This window comes from Cyprinodon variegatus, unplaced genomic scaffold (genome assembly GCF_000732505.1).
Source record: "Cyprinodon variegatus isolate N-32 unplaced genomic scaffold, C_variegatus-1.0 Scaffold35, whole genome shotgun sequence".
In the NCBI taxonomy this organism is placed as follows: domain Eukaryota; kingdom Metazoa; phylum Chordata; class Actinopteri; order Cyprinodontiformes; family Cyprinodontidae; genus Cyprinodon; species Cyprinodon variegatus.
In genome coordinates, this window is record NW_015150488.1 from 2,057,668 (window position 1) to 2,078,384 (window position 20,717).

At 37.5% G+C, this 20,717-nt stretch overlaps 1 protein-coding gene across 1 annotated transcript in view; it reads right to left on the bottom strand.

Annotated features, from left to right (window-relative positions):
* Window positions 1-20,717, bottom strand: part of furin (furin (paired basic amino acid cleaving enzyme)) — a 151,436-nt gene that overhangs the window by 30,598 nt on the left and 100,121 nt on the right. Inside the window, exons 7-8 of the mRNA XM_015404466.1 lie at window positions 13,146-13,234; window positions 2,107-2,279 (exon numbers count right to left, since the gene is read on the bottom strand). Coding sequence (XP_015259952.1) covers window positions 2,107-2,279; window positions 13,146-13,234 — 262 coding nt within the window. The remainder of the gene's footprint in view (window positions 1-2,106; window positions 2,280-13,145; window positions 13,235-20,717) is intronic.

Consider the following 20,717-nt stretch of genomic DNA (forward strand, 5'->3'; position numbering starts at 1 on the left):
CAGATCACTGCACCACCATGAAACATCTGTGGTTTCCACTAGAGACGTTTATTTCTAATCATTAAAATGTTATATGTGAACCCCCCCATACACCCCCCAACCCCCAGTGCCTCCCAGAGCATGTTTACTACTGAGTTACATCACCTCCCACTTTTAACATCCCCTCAGTAGTTTGAAAACTAAGAAGTCCAATTGCTGTAAGTCACTGCCTTTAGCCCCTGCTGTCCTCACCTCCCAGCTGTGAGTAATTGTGTCTATCTTTATGCAAATTCTGGGCTTTACAGTGGTGTTAGGCATTGGTTTTTGGATGAGCTTGGCATCTAAGATGTCTCCATCCCTTAAGCTCATCTTTGGAAAATAGTTCTGACCATAAAGTTCAGTCCAAAATGGCAGCTGGCCATCTTCCCTTCTAGTAAGGCACAGCCTGTCAATCAATAGGGGCGATGATTAATATGAGTGGCTAGCTTACATAGCTCTAGCTTGTACTCATAACTCGTTTTCTTTGTTCTGTGTAGTATTAGGGCCTTATGCTACAATAATACCTCATGTAAGCCTTAATTGCTTCTTGCTTATGATTTGTTTAAGCAGTTCAGAGAAGTGACAGGCATTATTGCTCTTCAAAGCAAGGGCCACAAATAAAACATGGTATAAACTCACTACCCCTTTCATTTTACTTTGATCTTCTAAAAGCTCCAACTGCTTCTGCGTGTATATTTAGATAAATTAAGCTATTCTATAAGTTCTAACTTAGCTGTAGTAATTTCATTAAACCTTTAATGCAGCCACTGCATATTTGAAAATAAAGCTTTGTCTCTGGCAGTGTCAGATTCCCTTATGACAAAAGTTACTAATCTGTAAACAGATTTTTTAAAACTGTGATTTATATGTTTCTAAACACACATTTTAGGATGCTATAGGCATGTTCAATAAATCCAGATACATCAATATACAGACAGATAAGCGACTCAGATTAAATTGTTATATTGTTTTCTTTAAAAAAACAACAAACTGTTGTCGCCACCTGGTTTTCTATAATCTCTCCAATATATACCCATAAAAATGTTGGACATGCCTACATCAGTTGTTTGCTTTTTTTATTTTTAAAAGCACTTTTTTTATTTTTAAAAAGCATTTTTGCTTTAAGAAATGAAAGACTCGGTTAATAAAGAAAAATCCGGCATTAAGAGGAGTAATGTGCATCATTATTTTTGAATAAATGCGGATATTTCTCATAAACACTGTTTAGTCCTAAAAAACATTTCATTCAGTTTTCTGTTTACTACCTATTCAGACTATAAACAATAAAAAATGAAATAGCATGCTTTTATCTCACACACATTTTCTCTACTGTGTGGGAAACCTGTATGAATGCATAAGCACTAGCTTTCTATCAGCCTTTTCATGATATCCCCTTTAATTATTTTCCACCTGGGTTGCAATATCCAGTTTTGGAGCATTTCAGCTGCTTGGCAGTCGTAGAACCTTCCCTCTCGTATACCCGTTGTATTATAAGCTAATACGAGTCAGTGTGCAGCAGCTTTTAATGGCGGTTAAGCTAGCTCTGCATCCAAACAGTTGGAAAACATGATTGTTAGGATTCTGTCTCTTTTTATGGTGGAGCTTTTATCAGCATTTGTGGATGCAGCAAATATCTCTGTTAAAATACTTTTTTTTTTTGTTCAAAAGTGTCCATTAGACCATGCAGCGATTTCATCTACAAAACTGTGTCAGAATCTGATGCAATGCTGTGCAACAGCCTGAAGACTGGAATCAATTCTCTAAATCTTTTATTGTAGGATAATTATATGACAGCCCTTACTAATTTATCTTTCAGATATTTTTACTCAACTTAAAAAAATCAAACTCTTCAAACATTTGAAAAGGTTAATTGTGCTCCAGGTTTATTCCAAATCATGTTACTTACCGATTTGTTACATAACTTCTTTATTTTTAGATGATTTACCAGGTGTCTTTTTCTAAATCTGTATCACCCACTTAGTTTCTAACTTTTCAGCTTATTGTGAAATATGTTGCTGTTATTATATCTGAAATTCCAACATTTTTAGAAAGGGAGTTGTATACTTTTCAATTAATGTTCTAACCTACCTTGGTTATTCCATGAAGGAAAGCCTCCTTGGCCAGTTTGGCAGGGCCATCAAGCGACTTCCCATCATCCTCTGGGCCCCAGCTGGCACTATAAATGTGGATGTGCTGAGGGTTAAGGCTCAGGGAGTGAGCCTCCACCACGTCGGTCACCTGCCCGTCCAACATACGAACACCTATCAGATAAACAGAAAATGTGCTGTAGATGAGGTTGTTACAGAAGATAAGCTGTGAATAAATAGTAACAGATTGACAGTAAACATTTGCAGACAAGGTGAAAGCTCAGCCATGAGTAATATGATCAGTGTGAGTCGAAAAAGTAAGAGCCAACTTGGTTGGGTTTAGATCTGTGAGGTCAGAGGCTCAGAAAAAAACGACTTAAGAAAATGTAATCTTTTTCCAATCAGTAAATGTGTAACACCTGATGTATTGAGAAAAGAAAGGTCAAACTGTAATAACCGCAAAATCAACTCTTTTTTTTATTATAGATAAACTACATAAACTGTCTTTGAGATGATGTTTTAATGTTACTATGCATTTCCAAGAGAATTTTTACTCACAACAGTGTAAGTGTTGCCCTACATGGTGGAATGGGGACTATAGCTGTTGAATATCGGTGGTACAGGCTTTCATCATCATAGTACAGGCTTTCTGATATAAATAAAACTCACTCAGACACATGCCTCTGTTGTGAGTCATCCTGTCTTCCACCAATGCCTCAGCAGCAGTGGCTTTGGGGATCTCTGAGTCACACTTTTGAAGCAAGTGGCTCCAGCCCACTGTGCTCCACAACCCCCCAACCTCCAGTGTCTAGGTTAAAAATTCTCCAGCACAAAATATCCCAAATTACGTAACTACCAGTATATCTGGACTCACTCTGCTTGTTTTGATAAGCCTACGCTAAACTGGCAGCTAATTTCACTTGTCTCAACCACAACCTGATTTAACCCCCACACTTAGCCCCATCCTGAGGATCTCTTGGCACCGACCACTTAGGTGGCATTTTTCTAAATTGATCTGTTGGTGGGCTTATGTTTTCACATGGGGTGAGTGACACACTGAAGTTAGCCTGATGGCTGAGGGACTGGGCCAGTGTAGCAACATTAATTCTGTATAATAAAAAAATGGTAAAAAAATAAATAAAAATGATTGAGAAATTAAAAGTGCTAATAACAGTTATACTGTAACGGTTTGCTTTAAGATGCAGCAAAGCCAGGAAATGTGGCCTAACAGTCAGCATTCGGAGCCACATTTTTGAAAGGGACCTAGTTCCGCCAAGCCTTCATCCCAGTAGCGTTCTCTAACTCCTAACTTACAATGCAACTTTGATCTGCTCATCTGCAAACTGAGCATTTATAATCCCCGTCCGCTCGCCACTGCAGCGGCCAGCTGGCAAAATCCTCCTATTTTTACTCGATAAAGGAGCCAGACTGCAGTCTGTTTACAGAAGTCACATCACATCAACAGGAAAATAATTCTCAAAACAATTCACTAAAGAGGGACTAGATTTACATTAAGACTTCAATTCATCAAATAATTAAACTAATTAATATTAAAAAGTTTTAAAATATATTTGTATATATGCGTTGATATCAGCAATTCCAGACACATTAGAGCATTTACTGGGCTGTATAGATTAATTTAGGTAACCAAAGCTCAATGGTTAAACAATAAATGCTCCAACAAATATAATAAGCAACAAATATACAGTAGCTTCTCTAGTCACTTATTGTAGAATATAACATATAAATGACAAGTGAAGCAGGTTAATCCTTTTAAAATGACCAATGCTCCTTGGGCCTTGCAACGCAGTGTAAATTCAAAATTACACATTTTTTAGCCTGAAAATAAATGGGGGCGCATTAGTAGACTTAAAGATTGCTGTGAACAATCTGCCAGCAGCTTTATTAGCAAATTTGACACTTGAACAGCAGCACCTACTGTATACATCACATACTGTAAAAAAAAAAAAAAAAGTTCTCGTCACTATAACTAGAAGAATAAAACTAGCCTTACCATCACTAGTGTTAGGACTATCAAGGCCATGTACCAACAGCAGCGGGCCCCTATGCTCATCCCTTCCCACCGCAGTAGCATTGATGATTATTGACTCATATTTTGTGGTGTTCATTCCTACCTGATCTATGTGCTCTCATGTTAGTCAAGCTGGCTCTGGTTCTGCACCACAGGTGCATCCCTAGAACCTGTGGCTACTTTATCTTGCAATTTGATTGGTAAGATTACCAACTGTGTCATCAGAGCTACTGGAGAAGAATTTTCTACAAGCTACAAGAAAGACTGAATACAATGAACCACTTTATTTACAGACCCTGACAACACCTGACAGTGAGTCAAAAGAAAAAGAGGCAAAAAAAAAAAAACTTTGGGCACACATGTACAAGGACGGCACAACTTAGCATCTGGCTGCTTCATTCATTACCAGAACAGGATCACGACAGGGGAGCCTGGTGAGTGTGTTGCAGAACTGGTAGCAGATAACCCAGAGGTTGGCAATAAAACCTGAATGCTGATCACAGCTAATCACTTATAGTCACCTTGCAAGAATTGAGATGGATGTTTAAGCATCACCAGCATCATCATGAGGAACCGAGTGCAGAGAGACTTTCATGAGATACAGCTAAATTTAAAAGCTCTGACTATGATAGAAAACAGTAGGACCCCTCTCTGGGAGCCTCTGGCTGAATCTGTATCAAGATGTGAAAAATATCTGATGGTGAAAACCAAAGCATTTAAAGTAGGTATATTTTAAAGGTTCCTTTAGATCACTGCATCATTCCCGTAGCAACTCTGATTGTGCAAAAAGTTTGACTTTATAAACTGGGAAAATACACCACTGGTGCAAATATCAAGAGACATAGAGGTGGGTGTGTCTCTTCCAGATTTTCTGTGCTGATTCTAAACAGCTTTGGGTTGTTTAATGGTGTAGTATAACAATAAATTAACCAGAGCAATCAATCTCTGAAGTTCTGTTAAACAATTAACTCTTGTGTTCTTCTTAACAATATGTGTTACATTAAAGGGGTCATAGAATGATCATATAGGATATTTGGTGCTGGTTCTTTAGGTCTCTGAATAGGGTGTGTAACATTGGGTTGAAAATGGCATATTGCTGTTCTTTGAGCCCTAATGCAAGCCTGGTTAAGAGCCCCAGAATGAAACGTTAGGTTTTCTTCCTTTTATGGTATGCTCAAGACTATTTAGATGAGCTGTGCGCTGATTGTTTGGTTTACAACGAGCGAAGCTGCTGAGCAAAGACGTATCATAGCAACAAGCACTCACTCACTGAAACATCAAGATTGTTGATATGGTAGGGAGACCAGGCGTCCACTTTTTCCCGGACATGTCCTACTGTTCATACCTAAATAAATGTCCGGGGTGAATTTCAAAATCGTCGGGGATTTTGGTCGACTACAGTGCAGCAGAACAAGGGAGCCAGCGGGGGACGGAGCGACGGAACCCGACCCGGTGACGGTAGCCTTGAAAACAGCGGCCCCGTGCTTCCCCCCACCTGCCTTACCATGCTTTACCCCAGCAGGCAGGGGGAAAGAACGGGGGGAAGCACGGTATGGCAGGTGGGGGGAAGCATACCTCCACCGGGTCGGGTTCCGGAGCTGATGGCTTTTTTCGAATGCCAGGTCCGGTCAGTCAGCGACCCAGCAGCCCAAAAAAACAAAACAAAAAGTGTCGTACTTTTCGGAAACCGAAGTCTGGTAACCATAGCATTGCTAATAACAGCTTAGCAACAAAATATTACTTATAGTTTGCCCCTCATTTCAGTAAAAGAAGTTTAGCAAATCCTGCTTTGAGCCGTCAAAGATTTTGAAAGGTGTCTTTGGTAAAATGCTTAGAGCAAATGAACAGCTGAGCATCAAACTTTGCAGGGATCTTCTGATAGACAAAAATAATCCATGCCTGTCAAGTCTTTCGGATCCTTGGGAAAACTGTGAAAAATGTCCCCTTTCTCCGCGCAGCCTGGAACACTGCATTAACACCCGTGGTTCTGGCTCATTTTCAACAGAGAAACTGCCTGCTTTGTAATTCTTGTAGAAGTAAACCAAACTGTAGGCTAAACAGCTAACCTGGTGTCTTACATTTACCTGTATTCTTGTTCTCGGGCCAGCGAACTAGTGGGCTGGTCTGTATGTCAATTTCGGGGCGTGACAAAAGTACAGGCCAGAACCTAATAAGGTAACATCCCCAAATTGATGTCAATTTGGGGCTTTGTTTGAATTCGCCCATTTTATGGTGGAAGTTGAGAATTGTGAGATTTGCAGAGAAAGGATGTGTCGGTGGGGTTTGAACTTCTCTGTACGTCAATTTCACCCACTGAACTATCGTTATTCATCCATGACAACGGATTGAGTTTTCTAATAAAAAAAAAAATACCAGTATATATTTTATGTATTAAGTATTAGTACCGTAATTAAAATCTACAGGAAGGAAGATGAGTGTCTAATAAAGGTCAAGGATGATGATCTATGTTATATTTTTCAATCGGGAAAAAAGATTTGCAATGATTATTTTTTCGGCTTACTTTGTATCTGTGTCTTGTTTGACAGTTGTTAAATCATGAAAACCATTTAATGAAAAAAAATGAAGTAATCTTATGTGCATTTCTATAATAGGGATTTAGTCACATGCTTTTAACCATTATATTCTGGGATTGGTGTGTTTAATATCTATATTACTAATATTTGCTATTTTACGTTTTATTAGAACCCATCTAAAAAAACAAAATTGAAGGCCCTTTCTTTGACCCCCCATGATTTCTGGTGCCGCCGCTGTCGAGTACTAATGCATCCATCACTTTAGCAAAAAATTCTGAAAGCTTCCACAACTTTGGCTGCTGCCTCAGTGAACACCAACATTCATATTTCCAGTGCTACTCGTGTCTCATCCATCTCGGCATCAAATATTCCTTTGCACTTTTTCACACTTGACTTTTCCTGTTTATTTTGGCACCTCCACACTTGGACTCTGACTCACATGGCTTCAATGTTTATCCTATAGACATCATACATGTCAATGGCTCTTCCTCATATTGCATGCTTTCACAATATCATGCCTCTGGTCATGTGGTCTGGTTATGATAAATACACAAGAAGTTGTTTACTGAGGTGAAGAGCAAAATAAAGTGTAAAACAGAAATAAAATATAATAAGCCAACGGAGCATGAAAAAAAAAAAAATCAGAAGACCTTTGAATGCATTGAGTGTTCTAGTGGTGTAGAAATCCTTCACGCATGATATTAGCCTTTTAAAGCGATTTTTATAAGATGAAGAAGATCACAATTATTATAGTAAGTAAGGTTTTTTTTCCTGGTCAAGCTCAAACACATTTGCACTTTTAAAATATGCTCCAAATATGATTTACGTAACAAATTATTGCTGTTTTAGTGTAATTAAGTGTTAAGTGTAATTTTAGTCTGTAAAGTCCTGCAATTCTTAAAGGATTTTTGGTTTTGTTTCATTAATTAGAATTTTTCATGTTTTTATTGACATCTTAGAAACTAGGCTTTAGGTTTGGACTGATATTGTGATAATTAAAAAAAAATATGTAGAAAAAAATAAAAATGAAAAGCATTTTTTTTAATAATTGTCTCAAGTTACTTAAAATTAGACATATTTTTCAAGTCCATTCTGTAATGATTAAATACTATTCATATATGTTTTATATGTTCATCGCTCTTAACGATGAATCTGAATTGTTGTATGTTCTTATGTTGGTCGTAGGGAATCCAGAATTGGATACGAAATTATGATATTGGTTCTCTCCCGAACACAGCAGAAATCAAATTTTGTTGAGGTATTAATGATTCAACACACAAGGCTTTATTCACAGATGTTGCTCTTAAGAAAACAAACAGATCTTTAGCCCTCAGAAACAACAATCCAGCTGTTTGTTAAACCAAAGAAAGCTTTTCTTCTTTAGCTTCTTCCCCCCTTACAGAAGATAGTTGATACAGGAAGGATAAGTAGACAAATCCGACAGGCTGCTGACAAAAGAACAGCATAGAGAGAAATGAGCCGAACCTCCAACAGACCAACATGTCCACAGGGTAGGACTTAGTGTCACTTTTCATCATACCTGAACGCAACACAGTCTGTGCCTTTGAAGTTTACAGCCTCAGATCATTCCTCTGAACATTAACAGCTGCAGAAAGCCATGAAATGCACCATCCTTAAATAAGGTCCATTACCAACTCTGGGCCTGTGGACATGAGAGGCAACATTATGCAGTGACAATGTTCACATTAAAACTTTTTAGACAAAGCAAGCTGGTGGGGAGGAAGACAAGGCAGTAATTACTCTGCTGGGGAATCATGGTTACAAGTCTAAACAGCAAAGAGTATGTAAGAAACATAAATGGGGGACATAAAGCGCATTGTTTACTTTGTGATGGTCGTGTGAAACCGTTACTGCCGCAGTAATGATGATTAGTGTTGTAACAATTCCCATCAAAGCCCTGCTGCTTCAAAACGCCGTCTCCAGACGCTGCTGTGTGAGCCCTCTGCAGCTACGCTCACTCACAGGTAGCAGGTAAGGAGGCAGTGTATGGGGGAGTGTGTGCAGACAAAAGATAAACAAGGTAGGAAGGAGATGAAAAGGATGATAAGTAGGGTCAACTGCACAGACTTTAACACACATAACTAATCATAATTACTCCTTTAGAATATACACATATTTCAAATGTTTTAAGAGTTGGGGAATGCAAAGTGCTTCTCCTCTCACTTATACACACTCAAACACACCCCACAAGCATCTGGGAGGAAATCACAGCTGTTTATAAACAATCCAGTGACCCCATGACGTGAACAGATTCACTGAGGAGTAATTTATGAGATCAGGGCCAATGCATGGTTCTAACGGGAGATGAATGGTAATGAAGACAAAGAAGGGGAGTTATGAGTAACATCTGTGAGCGGGACTGTTCCGAGCCACACAGGCTCCACTGAGTCTTGTTGGCTGCCATTTTGGCAGTGACAGATTGCCTTATGACAAAAGTTACTAAAAGCCTCCACGGAATACTCCATCAAGTGTAAAAATGTAAAGGAAACAAAACAAACAAAGATAAATGCTTAATTTTGTGATTGACATATCATCTCTCTTAATACAGATCGTTCCATGCTGGCAGGTTTATTGTGTTTTGAATAAGCGGCAGTGCTGAGTTTGAGCAGCTTCTTAAGCAGGTGATTTACAGCCAGATGTCCACTGCTTTGTGAAGTCATTTTTTCTTGGCATCAGCTAGAATTTAAGGCACAAATTGAGCAGAGAGAAACTCGGCTAAACCCTTTGAAAATTTAATTAGCTTTTTATTTAATTAATAAAAGAATGATAGTGGTCTGAGCCAAAGGTTTTAAGTAAAGTGTTTTTTGATTTTTAGTTCCCAATAAATGTTAATAAACAAATTCTTATTTCAGAGTGAGATAACTCCAGTTAGTTCAGAATACAGTATTCAATTTATTTTATTATTTTCTAAGAGGGGGAGAAATGATAAAAAAAAACAAAAAAAACCCCTAGCCCTGTGTAATAAGTATTTCCTCTCAGAGCTAATAGTTAGTTATGTTACCTTTGGCAGCAACAACTGCCATCAAGTGTTTGCAATAACTGTCAGCTACATTAGAGAGCTTCAAGCATGAATCACATTTTAAAGGTCACAGCACAGCATTTTGGTTTAAACTCTGACAAAGCTACAGTGGAACCTTTAGTTTTTGAAACATTCAGAGGTCTGAGTTGCTGCCGTGCTTTGGGTCATTGTGATCTTACATTCCCAAAGTACGTTTGAGTCACAAAATGAAAGCCAGAAATTCTTCTTCAGGATTCTCTTGGTTTTATCCATTATGTCTTACCTCAGACATACCAGTGTTTTTTTATTTTTTTTTTATTGTCATTAGACTTTCACAAGTACAGAGCAATGAAATTAACTCTCTGCATTTAACTCATTCAATTGGGGAGCAGTGGGCTGCCATTTTGAGGCGCCTGGGGAGCAGTGTGGGGTTAAGGTCCTTTGCTCAGGGACCCAGAGCGGTAGTCTGTGGGAGTGGGGCTCAAACCCAGAACCTCAGGATCCCAAGTGCTATACCCTAACCACTAGGCTGCCAGCCCCAATCTGAATTGGTAATAGTGATCTTTGAACATTATATCAAATGTACAATTTGTGTAGTGTTCTTTTTCTAAAATAATTTTATTTCTTTCAAGCAAGATGAATACAGTCACATTTTCCCACTTTCTCTCCCTCATCAGTCTAATCTTGGGATACGTTTAGGCAGTTGCCAATTTGCTTTTTTTGTTCTTTTGCTTACTGCTATGGTTTTTCAAACTCTCTTTCTTATTGCTGAATCATGAACAATGACCTCAACTAAGGTATGATAGACCTGCAGTGCTTTAGATATTATTGGTTTCATTCACTTTATTGTAAGTGAAACCCATAAGCCCTTAGAATAATTTGTGTTAGGCTAGTCAGTCCTGTGGGGCTTTATCATAATTAAATGTTTTGTCCCTTCATGCAAATTTCACTTACCCTGAAAATAGTTTTTTTAATGTGATGGTTTTCAGTGAGACAAAAAGCTAAATCAGCAGAATTCTGGAATGGGACCAACGCTTTGCAGCATTGTAAAGGCGTCCAGCTCTAAGATTAAGTTGGAGCAGGTTAAATTTATCAGTATGTGATACTATAACATTTATGCCATGTGTTTGTATATATGTTCCATAAAACAAAATATTTAAATCATTTAGCATCGGTTTGTTGATTAACAAATGCCATATGCCAGAAACCCCAGCAGAAACTCATTAGACTTGGACTTTTATGTGTAGCATTAGTAGAGACATGATCTATTTAGTCAACAAACAACTGCAGCAGCTCATGATTCGCTGGGCATCTCAGCGGTAATGGTTTAAGCAATATTCATTGCATCCCACTGCCTCGCTCTGTGGTGCAGTCACACTTCAGCTGCTGAAAAATACAATCACCCAGTCAGTACTCGGCTGCCTATGGCGCATAAAGCCATATTAAAAGATACCAGCTATATGAACAGAGAACTACTGTGAAACTGTGCTTATGACTTTAGTGTTAAATTCCAGCCAAGAAGTCAGTGTCTCGGAAAATGAATGCAATCTTTATTGTGCATATCATTTATAATTAGATAATACAAGTCTCATTTAATATAATAATATACTAGTTACTTATGCTCATTAGCTAATTCGCAATCATGGTGGAGGTGTGTAAAGAGCCTTTAGGTATATTCCATTTTTATTGCATTAGCATAATACCACACAGAAATGAAATATAAAAAATTCAAAATGAAGGCATTTATGAGGTTAAAAAAAAAACATACACAGGGGCCAAATGTATTGCCCTGTATTTATGTCTATACTGAAAAAAATCTACCTTAAAAGATTCTTGATAAAAAAGCTTTTATTGAAATTAAGAAAATTGAAATCAGTAATTAATGGCTTGTAGGTTTCCTGCACATATTTTGGCAGGACCCAGAGTCACACCTAAAAGTGGGTAAAACAAGATAACAACTAATATAAGTGAGACAGTTGAGCATTTATTTTCATAAGTCGGAAAAAAGCTGCAAGAAAATGGATGCTTTCCAAAACGTGTTTCCAATTACGGCAAAAATTAAAAGGTTTAAAACTACTGTGATGGTGGCAAAGCTGGATGTGGATCTGAGTCACCATATACAGTGATGAAAGTGGGAGGCAAAACCTCAAAAGCTCACTGTTGGAGAACTCCAGCAAAGGGTGGCTTCTCAAGGTTAGCAAGTCTCCATAACAACCATTAGAAAATATACACGCAAAGCAGTACTTTGGGAGGCAAGCCAGGAAAAAGCTGTTTCTGTCCAACATCGCAATGCCAAGGTCACCTTTGTTACTGAGATTTGAAATCTCAATGGGTCTCCCCATGGGTTAAATCAAAAATTAATAATGTAGCTGGTTGCTAAACACTTCAGAGACTAAAACTCAAAGTAGCTTGGGAAAAAAAAAAAAGATAATTTTAGTAAAAATATGAAGGCTTTAACTTTAAATTTCATAAATAACACATATGGCCTAACAGACAGTCCTAGGGTGAGAAGAGGTTGCATACAATAGTGTGAACTTTACCTGCATTATTAGTTTATTTTACTTAATCACTTATTTACTTTGACACAGTATTTCTTTTAAGAGTCATAGTGACCGCTGCTAATATGTTACTGTAGCACTCTTTTGTCAGTAACTAATACTCTAACATGTTTCTTTAAAAATAATGTAAGTCAGTTCCTGTCACTCTATGATGCGTTGTTCTGTTAAGGGCACACTGGCTATCTCAAAGCTGCTTTTTGTGGATGACGTGGTTCTGCTGGCTTCCTCCTGCCAAGACCTACAGTATGAACTAAGGCAATACAAAGATGAGTGTGAAGAGGCTGGGATGAGAATAAGCAACTCCAAGTCTGATGCAAGGGTTCTAGACCAGAAAAATTTGGACTGTCCCCTTCAAATTAGATGAGAGTGGACATGTTTTTTCTGATGCCCCCTGGATGCCTCCCTAAGGAGGCATTCCAGGCATTTCCATAGGGGTGGAGGCCCAGGGGACAACCTAGGACATGCTAGTAGGACTATGCCCCTCGGTTGGCGTGGGAGCGTCTTGAGCTTTTCCCAGCGGAGCTGGAGGAGGTGGCTGTGGAGAAAGTCTGGTAGTCTCTGCTAAGACTGCTGCCCCTGGGACCCCCCCTCGGGTGATGCAGAACACAACGAGTAATTATCAGGAGTTATCAGTCATGGTCAGTGAGGGCTGTAAAAAGCATTATAAGCATGGGTGTAAAAAAATGTGCCGTAGGTAGTTGGTTAACAAGAAATTATCTCTTAACTTGAAATTTTTATCCACTGAATGAATCTGATCTTATTAAATAGTGGAAGTTAATACATTCCTCTATCTGATACTACACTGCTCAATTAAAAGATTAACTGTTTTTAGGCCTTATCCACAAGTCTATTCAAGCATGCTAATAAGTGAATGCAAAAGGAAATGCTCTTCCTTACCTCCAATTTTTGCGTTAAAGGCCACACCTGCACCACATATCCCATTGTTGGCTACAGCTGCGACTTCCCCTGCACATCGAGTCCCATGTCTGTAAAAAAAAAAATGATGGGATTACCATGACAAAATAAAAATGAAAAAAGATGCAGCTCAGAAAACAAATAGATTACTACCAGATTCACTCAGCTACAGAGGCTTTTCAAATCTCTCAAATGTGCGAAGCCTTTTAAGAGGAAAATAAAATAGAGTGAAAAAAAAATAAATACTGACCAATTTGTTCTTTTTTAGCTGCAAACCTTTTGTTATCTTAGCAGTAACAAAATAAATAGCCTTCACCATTATGATGAACATCACAAGTCATTTAAATCGAGGCTGCAAGACATTCTTTTCTTTTTGCACTAAACAAACTCAACAAAAATCTAACTCCTCTGCTGAGCTGTATTAATCTCAGAGGTTGCCCTGAAGTTGCAAAATAAGCAGAATCCTTAAAAAAGTAAACCCAGCATCATCATCTTATGCAAAAGAAAAATTAAATTGCATATTTCAACCTACACACGAGTTAAAAAGAGGTTTTGTAGTTTAATCTTATTATATATCCCATTATCATACACTCAAGTTGTTAAAACATCTAGATTTGAGCTAAGCCTTTATTTCAGCATGTAAATACAGCTGAAATAAGGAAATTCATATCAAGGTTATCACTAAACAAATGGAATAAATCAGAATGATGGATGCCGAATTTGACTGAGATAGTTTTAAATACATTTTAAAAAGGATTTATTAGTTGAAAACTTGTAGGATGTTATTTAATTTTTGATTTAGTACTTGTTTGAAACCTCAAATATAAAATATTTAAAATCAGTAGAACACAAGCAGTTCATGGAGCCCTTCTTTCAAATCTGGTTCAATTTCTAAGACAGAGTATTGGAAATCGTTTCCCCCGTCATGAAGGTTTAGGAGGGAATCCTCTTCCAATCAGAAATAATGCTGGGCAAACACACAAAGAGCAGTCAAAAACTACCTGGTGCTTTGATGGAAACTGGCCACAGGCCATCAAAATGAAATATGCATTATTGGTGTACTTGAATTATTCACAGCTCTTCAATAAATCTTTCAACCATGAGTTTCTGAGATCAGGCAGGTTTCCAGGAAAGAATCATCCAGCTGGAAAATTCTCCAACAGTTGAACAAAGAAAAACAGCACTGGCTTTAAAGCTTGTGTTGAAACCTGTTATAGCTGCGCCTTATTCGTTGAAACCCAGCATAAAGTCAGCACAGAGAAGGATTTAATGTATTTCACTGACATCTGGACTGAAAGGAATATAATAAAACTAGATGAATTGAGACCAGTGACTTTGTAGTATTTAGCAAATGTAATTAAGATTACATTTTGATAACAGGTGCAGGTATCTGAATAAAAATAGGATTCCAATTTCTTTTCCAAAGATGTGCCCTGCAATTGTTTTATAACAAAGCTAATGAAATTACCAAAACTGTTTAAGACCAAGAAAATTACCGACGATTAGACGAACCGATGATCACTTTTCCTTTTGTTCTCCCAGCCTCCCTAATGATGAGGTAGAGGACAAAGACTTTTCTCAGGGTCGCCGCACAACGACACCTCCAGCTGGAATCCTGATTAGACTGTTCAGCTCAGTGATGTATAATGAACCTCTGAACTCAAAAACCTTTACTGCAGAATTTATGGCTTCGTTCTAACTTCATTTTGTTGTTGAAAACCAAAGAAAAAAATATATGGATGAAAAAAATCTATCTACGCTATGAAATGATTTAAATTTCAATCTGAGCTGTCAACAAGCAGAAGCATTGGAGTGATTTTAAAAACAAGCAATCAACTTGCCTGGCAAGGCTTATTTTTCACTGACATATATGCCCCTGCACAACGACCTCAGCGCACATGGCAGAGTGTAATACATCCTGAATGCAATTAGAAGCTGATCATTCTGAACAAAAGGTTAACTATAAACTGGAAGCTATTTCATACTGCATTAATATCAGCACTTGATACAGATTTGACATCTCCACTGAGAACAATCTGTGATCCCATGGGTGAAATCTGTATGATGGAGAGGACAGCTAACTAGGAGCAAGCATGTTTTCTACAATGATTGAAAATAGGAACGTGAAAAATGTTGATTTTGGAGAAACTGATTTTTCTTTTTATTGCCGGGCATCTCTGTGTGCATGGGAAGTGGCAATCAGTGGTTTCAGAGGGTACCCATTTCTCATTGTTTAATCAGAGACAGAGACCTGCCCACTCACAGCATTTAGGCCCAGAACGGCGGGACTGATGAATGTCATGCGTCCTTACAAACTCATTCTCAGATATAAGATATGCTATCATAGGCAGAGATGTGCAAAGTGGGTGGTGAATGGCGCTTCTCTGTACTTCAAATCAAAACACATTGAGATGTAAGACCAAAAGGTCTGTTATCACAGGTCTTCTTTTCTTCACAGAATAAGAATAAGCTGCAAAGCTTTTGGACAGTGGTGGAGTCAACAGATGAGGAAATATGCCAACAAGAATTAGCTTACTAAGTGAACAATCAGTAAACTAATTGTTCAATTAGCTTAATCTAAATGTCAATTAGGTTCCATGCGTGTATGTGTTCACTATAATGTCTCTCTCTAGCGAGATGAATCGTGTGCCAGTTTACAGATTTCTACCTTATCAGGAGAAACTACTCTTGCTCTTTTTCAAAACGTTTTCCATCATTGATCACCTGACCAATTTTGGGTCAGGTGATCAATTACCTTTGATCAATTTAGCTTTCACAGCATTCAAACATTCACCATAATAAAGTAAGTCCATATTCTAATATTTGATTACAACTGAAACATTAATCATTGGTAAACTTTTATTGCAACTTTCATTGCTTATATGCAAAATAAAAGGAAACACTGACATCTTTTTGCTTTTACATCCTGATCATTCAGAGCGCTGGTATTACAGGAACCAATTGGTGCATTTTGGGTGAGTGGGGGGATAGTATAAATTTTCTGATAAGGTTGCCTATCAGATCAGTACAACAAAAAGAAGGTCTAGAGAAATGGTCCACCAAAGCAGTTTTAAAAGAGATTTGATGATAACAATAAATACCGTGATGTCTTAGAAAGTGAAGATTATGTTACAGAGATGCAAGAGTTTAGCAGTAACCATTAAAAAACAAATAGCCATACATGCTGTAAATATGTTATTATATTCTAATATAAAATGATGTGCTTGCGTTGAATTTCAAACAAAAAACTTCAAATGCAGTAGAAACACTGGGTGGGTGATTAAATCATGAATACCACACAAAGGCTAAAGATGATATTACAGAGTTTAGTTTATAAAGAAAAGGGAACATATTGTTGGGATTTGGGCAGATGTTATTTTAAAAAACAAAACAGTTAAACAATTCTACAACCAGAGTACAACCTTTTTTCTTACCAATTATCATCATTCCTCATTCATAACTTGAAGGAAAGGACACCTGAATGCAGCCCTTAGCAAACTGTGGGAACAGCAGCCATGAGAAGGAGACATATTGAGGCAATTACTTCATAATAAAATATTAAGTAATATAATAACCCATTTTACCACTGAGAATTTTCTCTCCTCTGTGCAAAAAAGAGCACCTTAATTTTCATCAGTGTTGCAGTTCCTTCCATAAATTATTACTTTTTTTTAAATGATAGAGTTCTTGCAAGCAACTTTTCTACTTGAAATGATGAGCGTGATTAAAAATTAAAAACAAGTGCAAGGTGAGATCTACACCCCCCCCCCCACCATGGCACATCAAGTATTTTTTATGAGTTAGTTTCAAAGATGCTAAATATACTGTTTGCAATATACAGTTCGTTAACCCGACGAATTACTACCTGCAATGTATTACAGGTACTAGTTAGTAGAGTTGATCGGCTTTATGTGTGCTATCACGTTTGCACATATTTTTGTTCACTCACAGAGATGGGAGGTCCAAGTTACACATACATTTTTGTTATGTTCAGCTTTGAACATTTTCAGCTGGAGATCACTTTTGGAATGCAATAAACATGTGCAGCATTAAAAGGTTATGCTGGAGCATTGCTTACAGAGAGTCACATCTTACTAGGAGCCAAAGCAGACATGCATTAATAAGATGAGGATATCAGATTTGATTCTTTCCATTACATGTTCACTAAAAACATTGCCGCCCATTGCTCTTTGTCTGTAATCCGTACACCCAGTTTCCAATTATGCATGTGGTGTTTGGAAAAGGACAAGTAAAAACAATAATTTTCTATGTTTCATCTGCAGCATGATTAATGTCCTTGCAGTTTAACAACACACAATGAATGTGAAAATCAGCCCTGGGTTTAGAGCTCACACTGTTTTGCTATTACTAAGCAAAGGAAAGAGTGCCTGTAGCTTTAGTGATGGGCAAAATAATACATACTTATGTAGTGTGACTGACCAGATGGCTGGTTAATTTGCATTTTGTATTTAACATCTCTGCCAACAGGACATGTTTATTAGACTTAATATCAAAATAAAGTATTTTTTTGTTTTTTTAAAAGAAATCCTACTGTGATATGAGTCACTTACCTAAATCAAAATGTGTGCTTTTAAAACATGTCAAACATTCAAAGCAACACTTGCCTTTCCAAGACCCCTAATATGCAGGTGTGTTAAAAACCTAATGGCATAAGAGTCAATATACACAACTAAGCATACAAACATTCATAACATGGGGAAATTTAATTGTCATTCATTTTTGTTTGTTTTTAATAGAAAAAAAAAGACAGGGATTTCTTAAAATATAATAAAACAACTGGATAACAAATCAGCAGAATGGTAGCAGTAACAAAACTACACTAATTTTCCTCTCCCCAATTTCAGAAAGAAAATCCTAATAATTAATTTTCATTTAAAAATTACAAGATGAAAACTATTCAAATTCCTTACTTAATATTCAGGTTAGAGCTTTCAAAAACCTACAATGCAGCTATAGAGTTGATTCCTTCCCACTATCATCGCAAACTCCACCCCATACAGGGGACTAAAACATCTTGCCTGATCAGCCAGGTCAGCAATTCTCACTAACGACCCCCTTTCAGAGGCATAGACCAGTATTGTGTATTGCAGGCTAACAAATAACCCAAATTACTCTCCATTCGATTTGAATGTTTTCTGAGCCAAAACAAGTCTTTGTTTTTTGGGCCACTCTATAAAGCCTAAAACTTAATGCTTATTCTGACATTTTGATTTGAAAAAGCCTCCTGGATGGGAGGTGAAACGTCTTCAAACTTGGAAACGTTTTTTTGTTTGTTTGTTTTTAAACTTTTCTTGAACTTCATTAACATTTTACAGAAATCAAAGCCTTCTTATAAACACCATCCAGCTTCTTCTGCATTTTAACAAACCTTTTGCCGATTTATCTTTGATGATTCTGAAAAGTTGATTTCACTTTTTAGTGTGATCAAAATCACTTGATGAAATTAAAAGATTACTTTAAGTGTAAATCTACCATAGATTTGGGCTTAACCGTATAACACATATTTATTTTTTTTTACCATTGTAAGGACCTAAATAAGATGCTCCTTAAATATTGCAGCAGCTACTGAAAAAAATGTAATTTAATCTCAAGGTACATCATATGTTCTTTGTAAACAACACCTCACCTGAGCTACTGAGTCACTGAAGCAGCTCCAACAGACAGCAGCTTTATCTACTTTCTGCACACTCCTGTGGGACACTTATAGGACTGAGAGCTGAGACCCTTGCTCTAAACCTTTGCACCTTACACCCAAGACAGACCATTACAAGTTTGACACCTGCAGTAATTGGACATATCTCAAGGGAAGATGAGTCGGCCTATGGAGACAAGTCAGAGAAGATATCCATATGGCATAGAGACATTAACTGGGTCTAACTCGGAACAGGGAATGAATAAAATAGACATCCAACCTCTCGAAAGTGGGATATCAGGACATTCTGTTTTTTGGGTGTCAAGATTGAAGAGGACCTGACCTGAAGGGCCAACAAGGACTGTATTTTGAGGGAGTTTTTAAAAAAGAGGGTCCTCTCTCAGAAGCTGCCGAGGGCAATCTATCACAGCGTATTGAAAATGCGCTCACATACTGTGTCAGCTCCCAGAAAGTTATTGGCTGTTCTGTTCCAACCTTGGAAAAACTTTAGGTATACTGCTATGTTCCTAAAGCTATAAAATAAAAAAGAAACACTTTAAGATCAGACACACTGGACATAATAAGCTTAACCTAAGAAATATATTCTATCTAAAAACAATAAAATTTCACGCTTGGCTGGCATGGTAACTGCCTTAGGCTTCTCCCAGAAGAGCTGGAGGAGGTGTCTGGTGAGAGGGGAGACTCTTCCAGGACTGCAGGCCCTGTGACCCGGTCCAAGAAGGCAACAAGTATGAGAATGAGTAAAATGAAATAACAGTGACTGCTTCATCATACAACAGGATACCTTTGACAGATATGTGCATCTAGCGAGTGTGATAAGCAGGGGCGTAATGAGAGAAAGGAAGGAGGTGCAGAGGCAGCTGGGGCACTGGACCCAACTGGAAACTGATTGTGGCTCCCAGGTGTCCTCCCATATGATTGACATGTCACAGCAGGTAAAAGCAACCTAACTTAGATAAAAATGTAACTCATATAATGGAAAATTACCTAATAAAATTTAACTTTAAGTGAAAGTTGTTTAGTTACTTTTTTGTCCATAAAATAAAGTAAAAAGGGAGATATTGGCCTTAATCAACAATCAAATATTGCAATAAATAAGAAATAAAAAACAAAACAAAAAAACAAAATAATATTAAACTAAATTTGCACCAACAATAGTTTATATTGTAAAACAGTAAAAAACCTTTACTTGCATCACACTTTATTTTGCTTCTCTGTTTCCAAGCAGTGGCACATATTTTATATTTTTGTACAAATGTCAAATTAAAAACAAATTCTTATCACCTTTGTTCCTAACATTTATTTAAATATATTTAACGTTTAGAAACTCCAATTGCAAATGACTATTAAAAAACCTTCATCCTCATAGCTGGTTACCCCCCCGATGTAGCCTTGCCCTCTTGACCCCCAACAAATACTAGCTCTAATACTGGTGATGGGATTGACCTTTTCTGATTTGGAAATTTTTCTTACATACCTTAGGTATTGTAATTATTTCTTTTAAAGATTTTTTCTGACACTACTGGCCTTTACTTCACAGTGAGAACAGTAAATGGGTAGAGGGGTGGGAGGGGGAACATGCGGCAAAGGTCAATGGGTTAGGAACTGAACATGAGACGCCTGTGTTGAAGACTAGGGGTTCTTTCAATAGATCATACAGTTTGCCCCTGTGCTCCTTGGTTTTTTAACTTGAGGCTGCAACAAGCAATTATCAGGTCTCCCTGCAGTTTGGAGTTGAAGATGCCATCATACACCTGCTTTAACAACCTGCTATTATTTAGAAAAGGCAGACAGCACTGTGAGGATAATTTTTTTTTTTAATTCTCCATTGCATTTTCAGCCGGAGATGAAACCATGAAACTATATTCCGAGTGAGATAC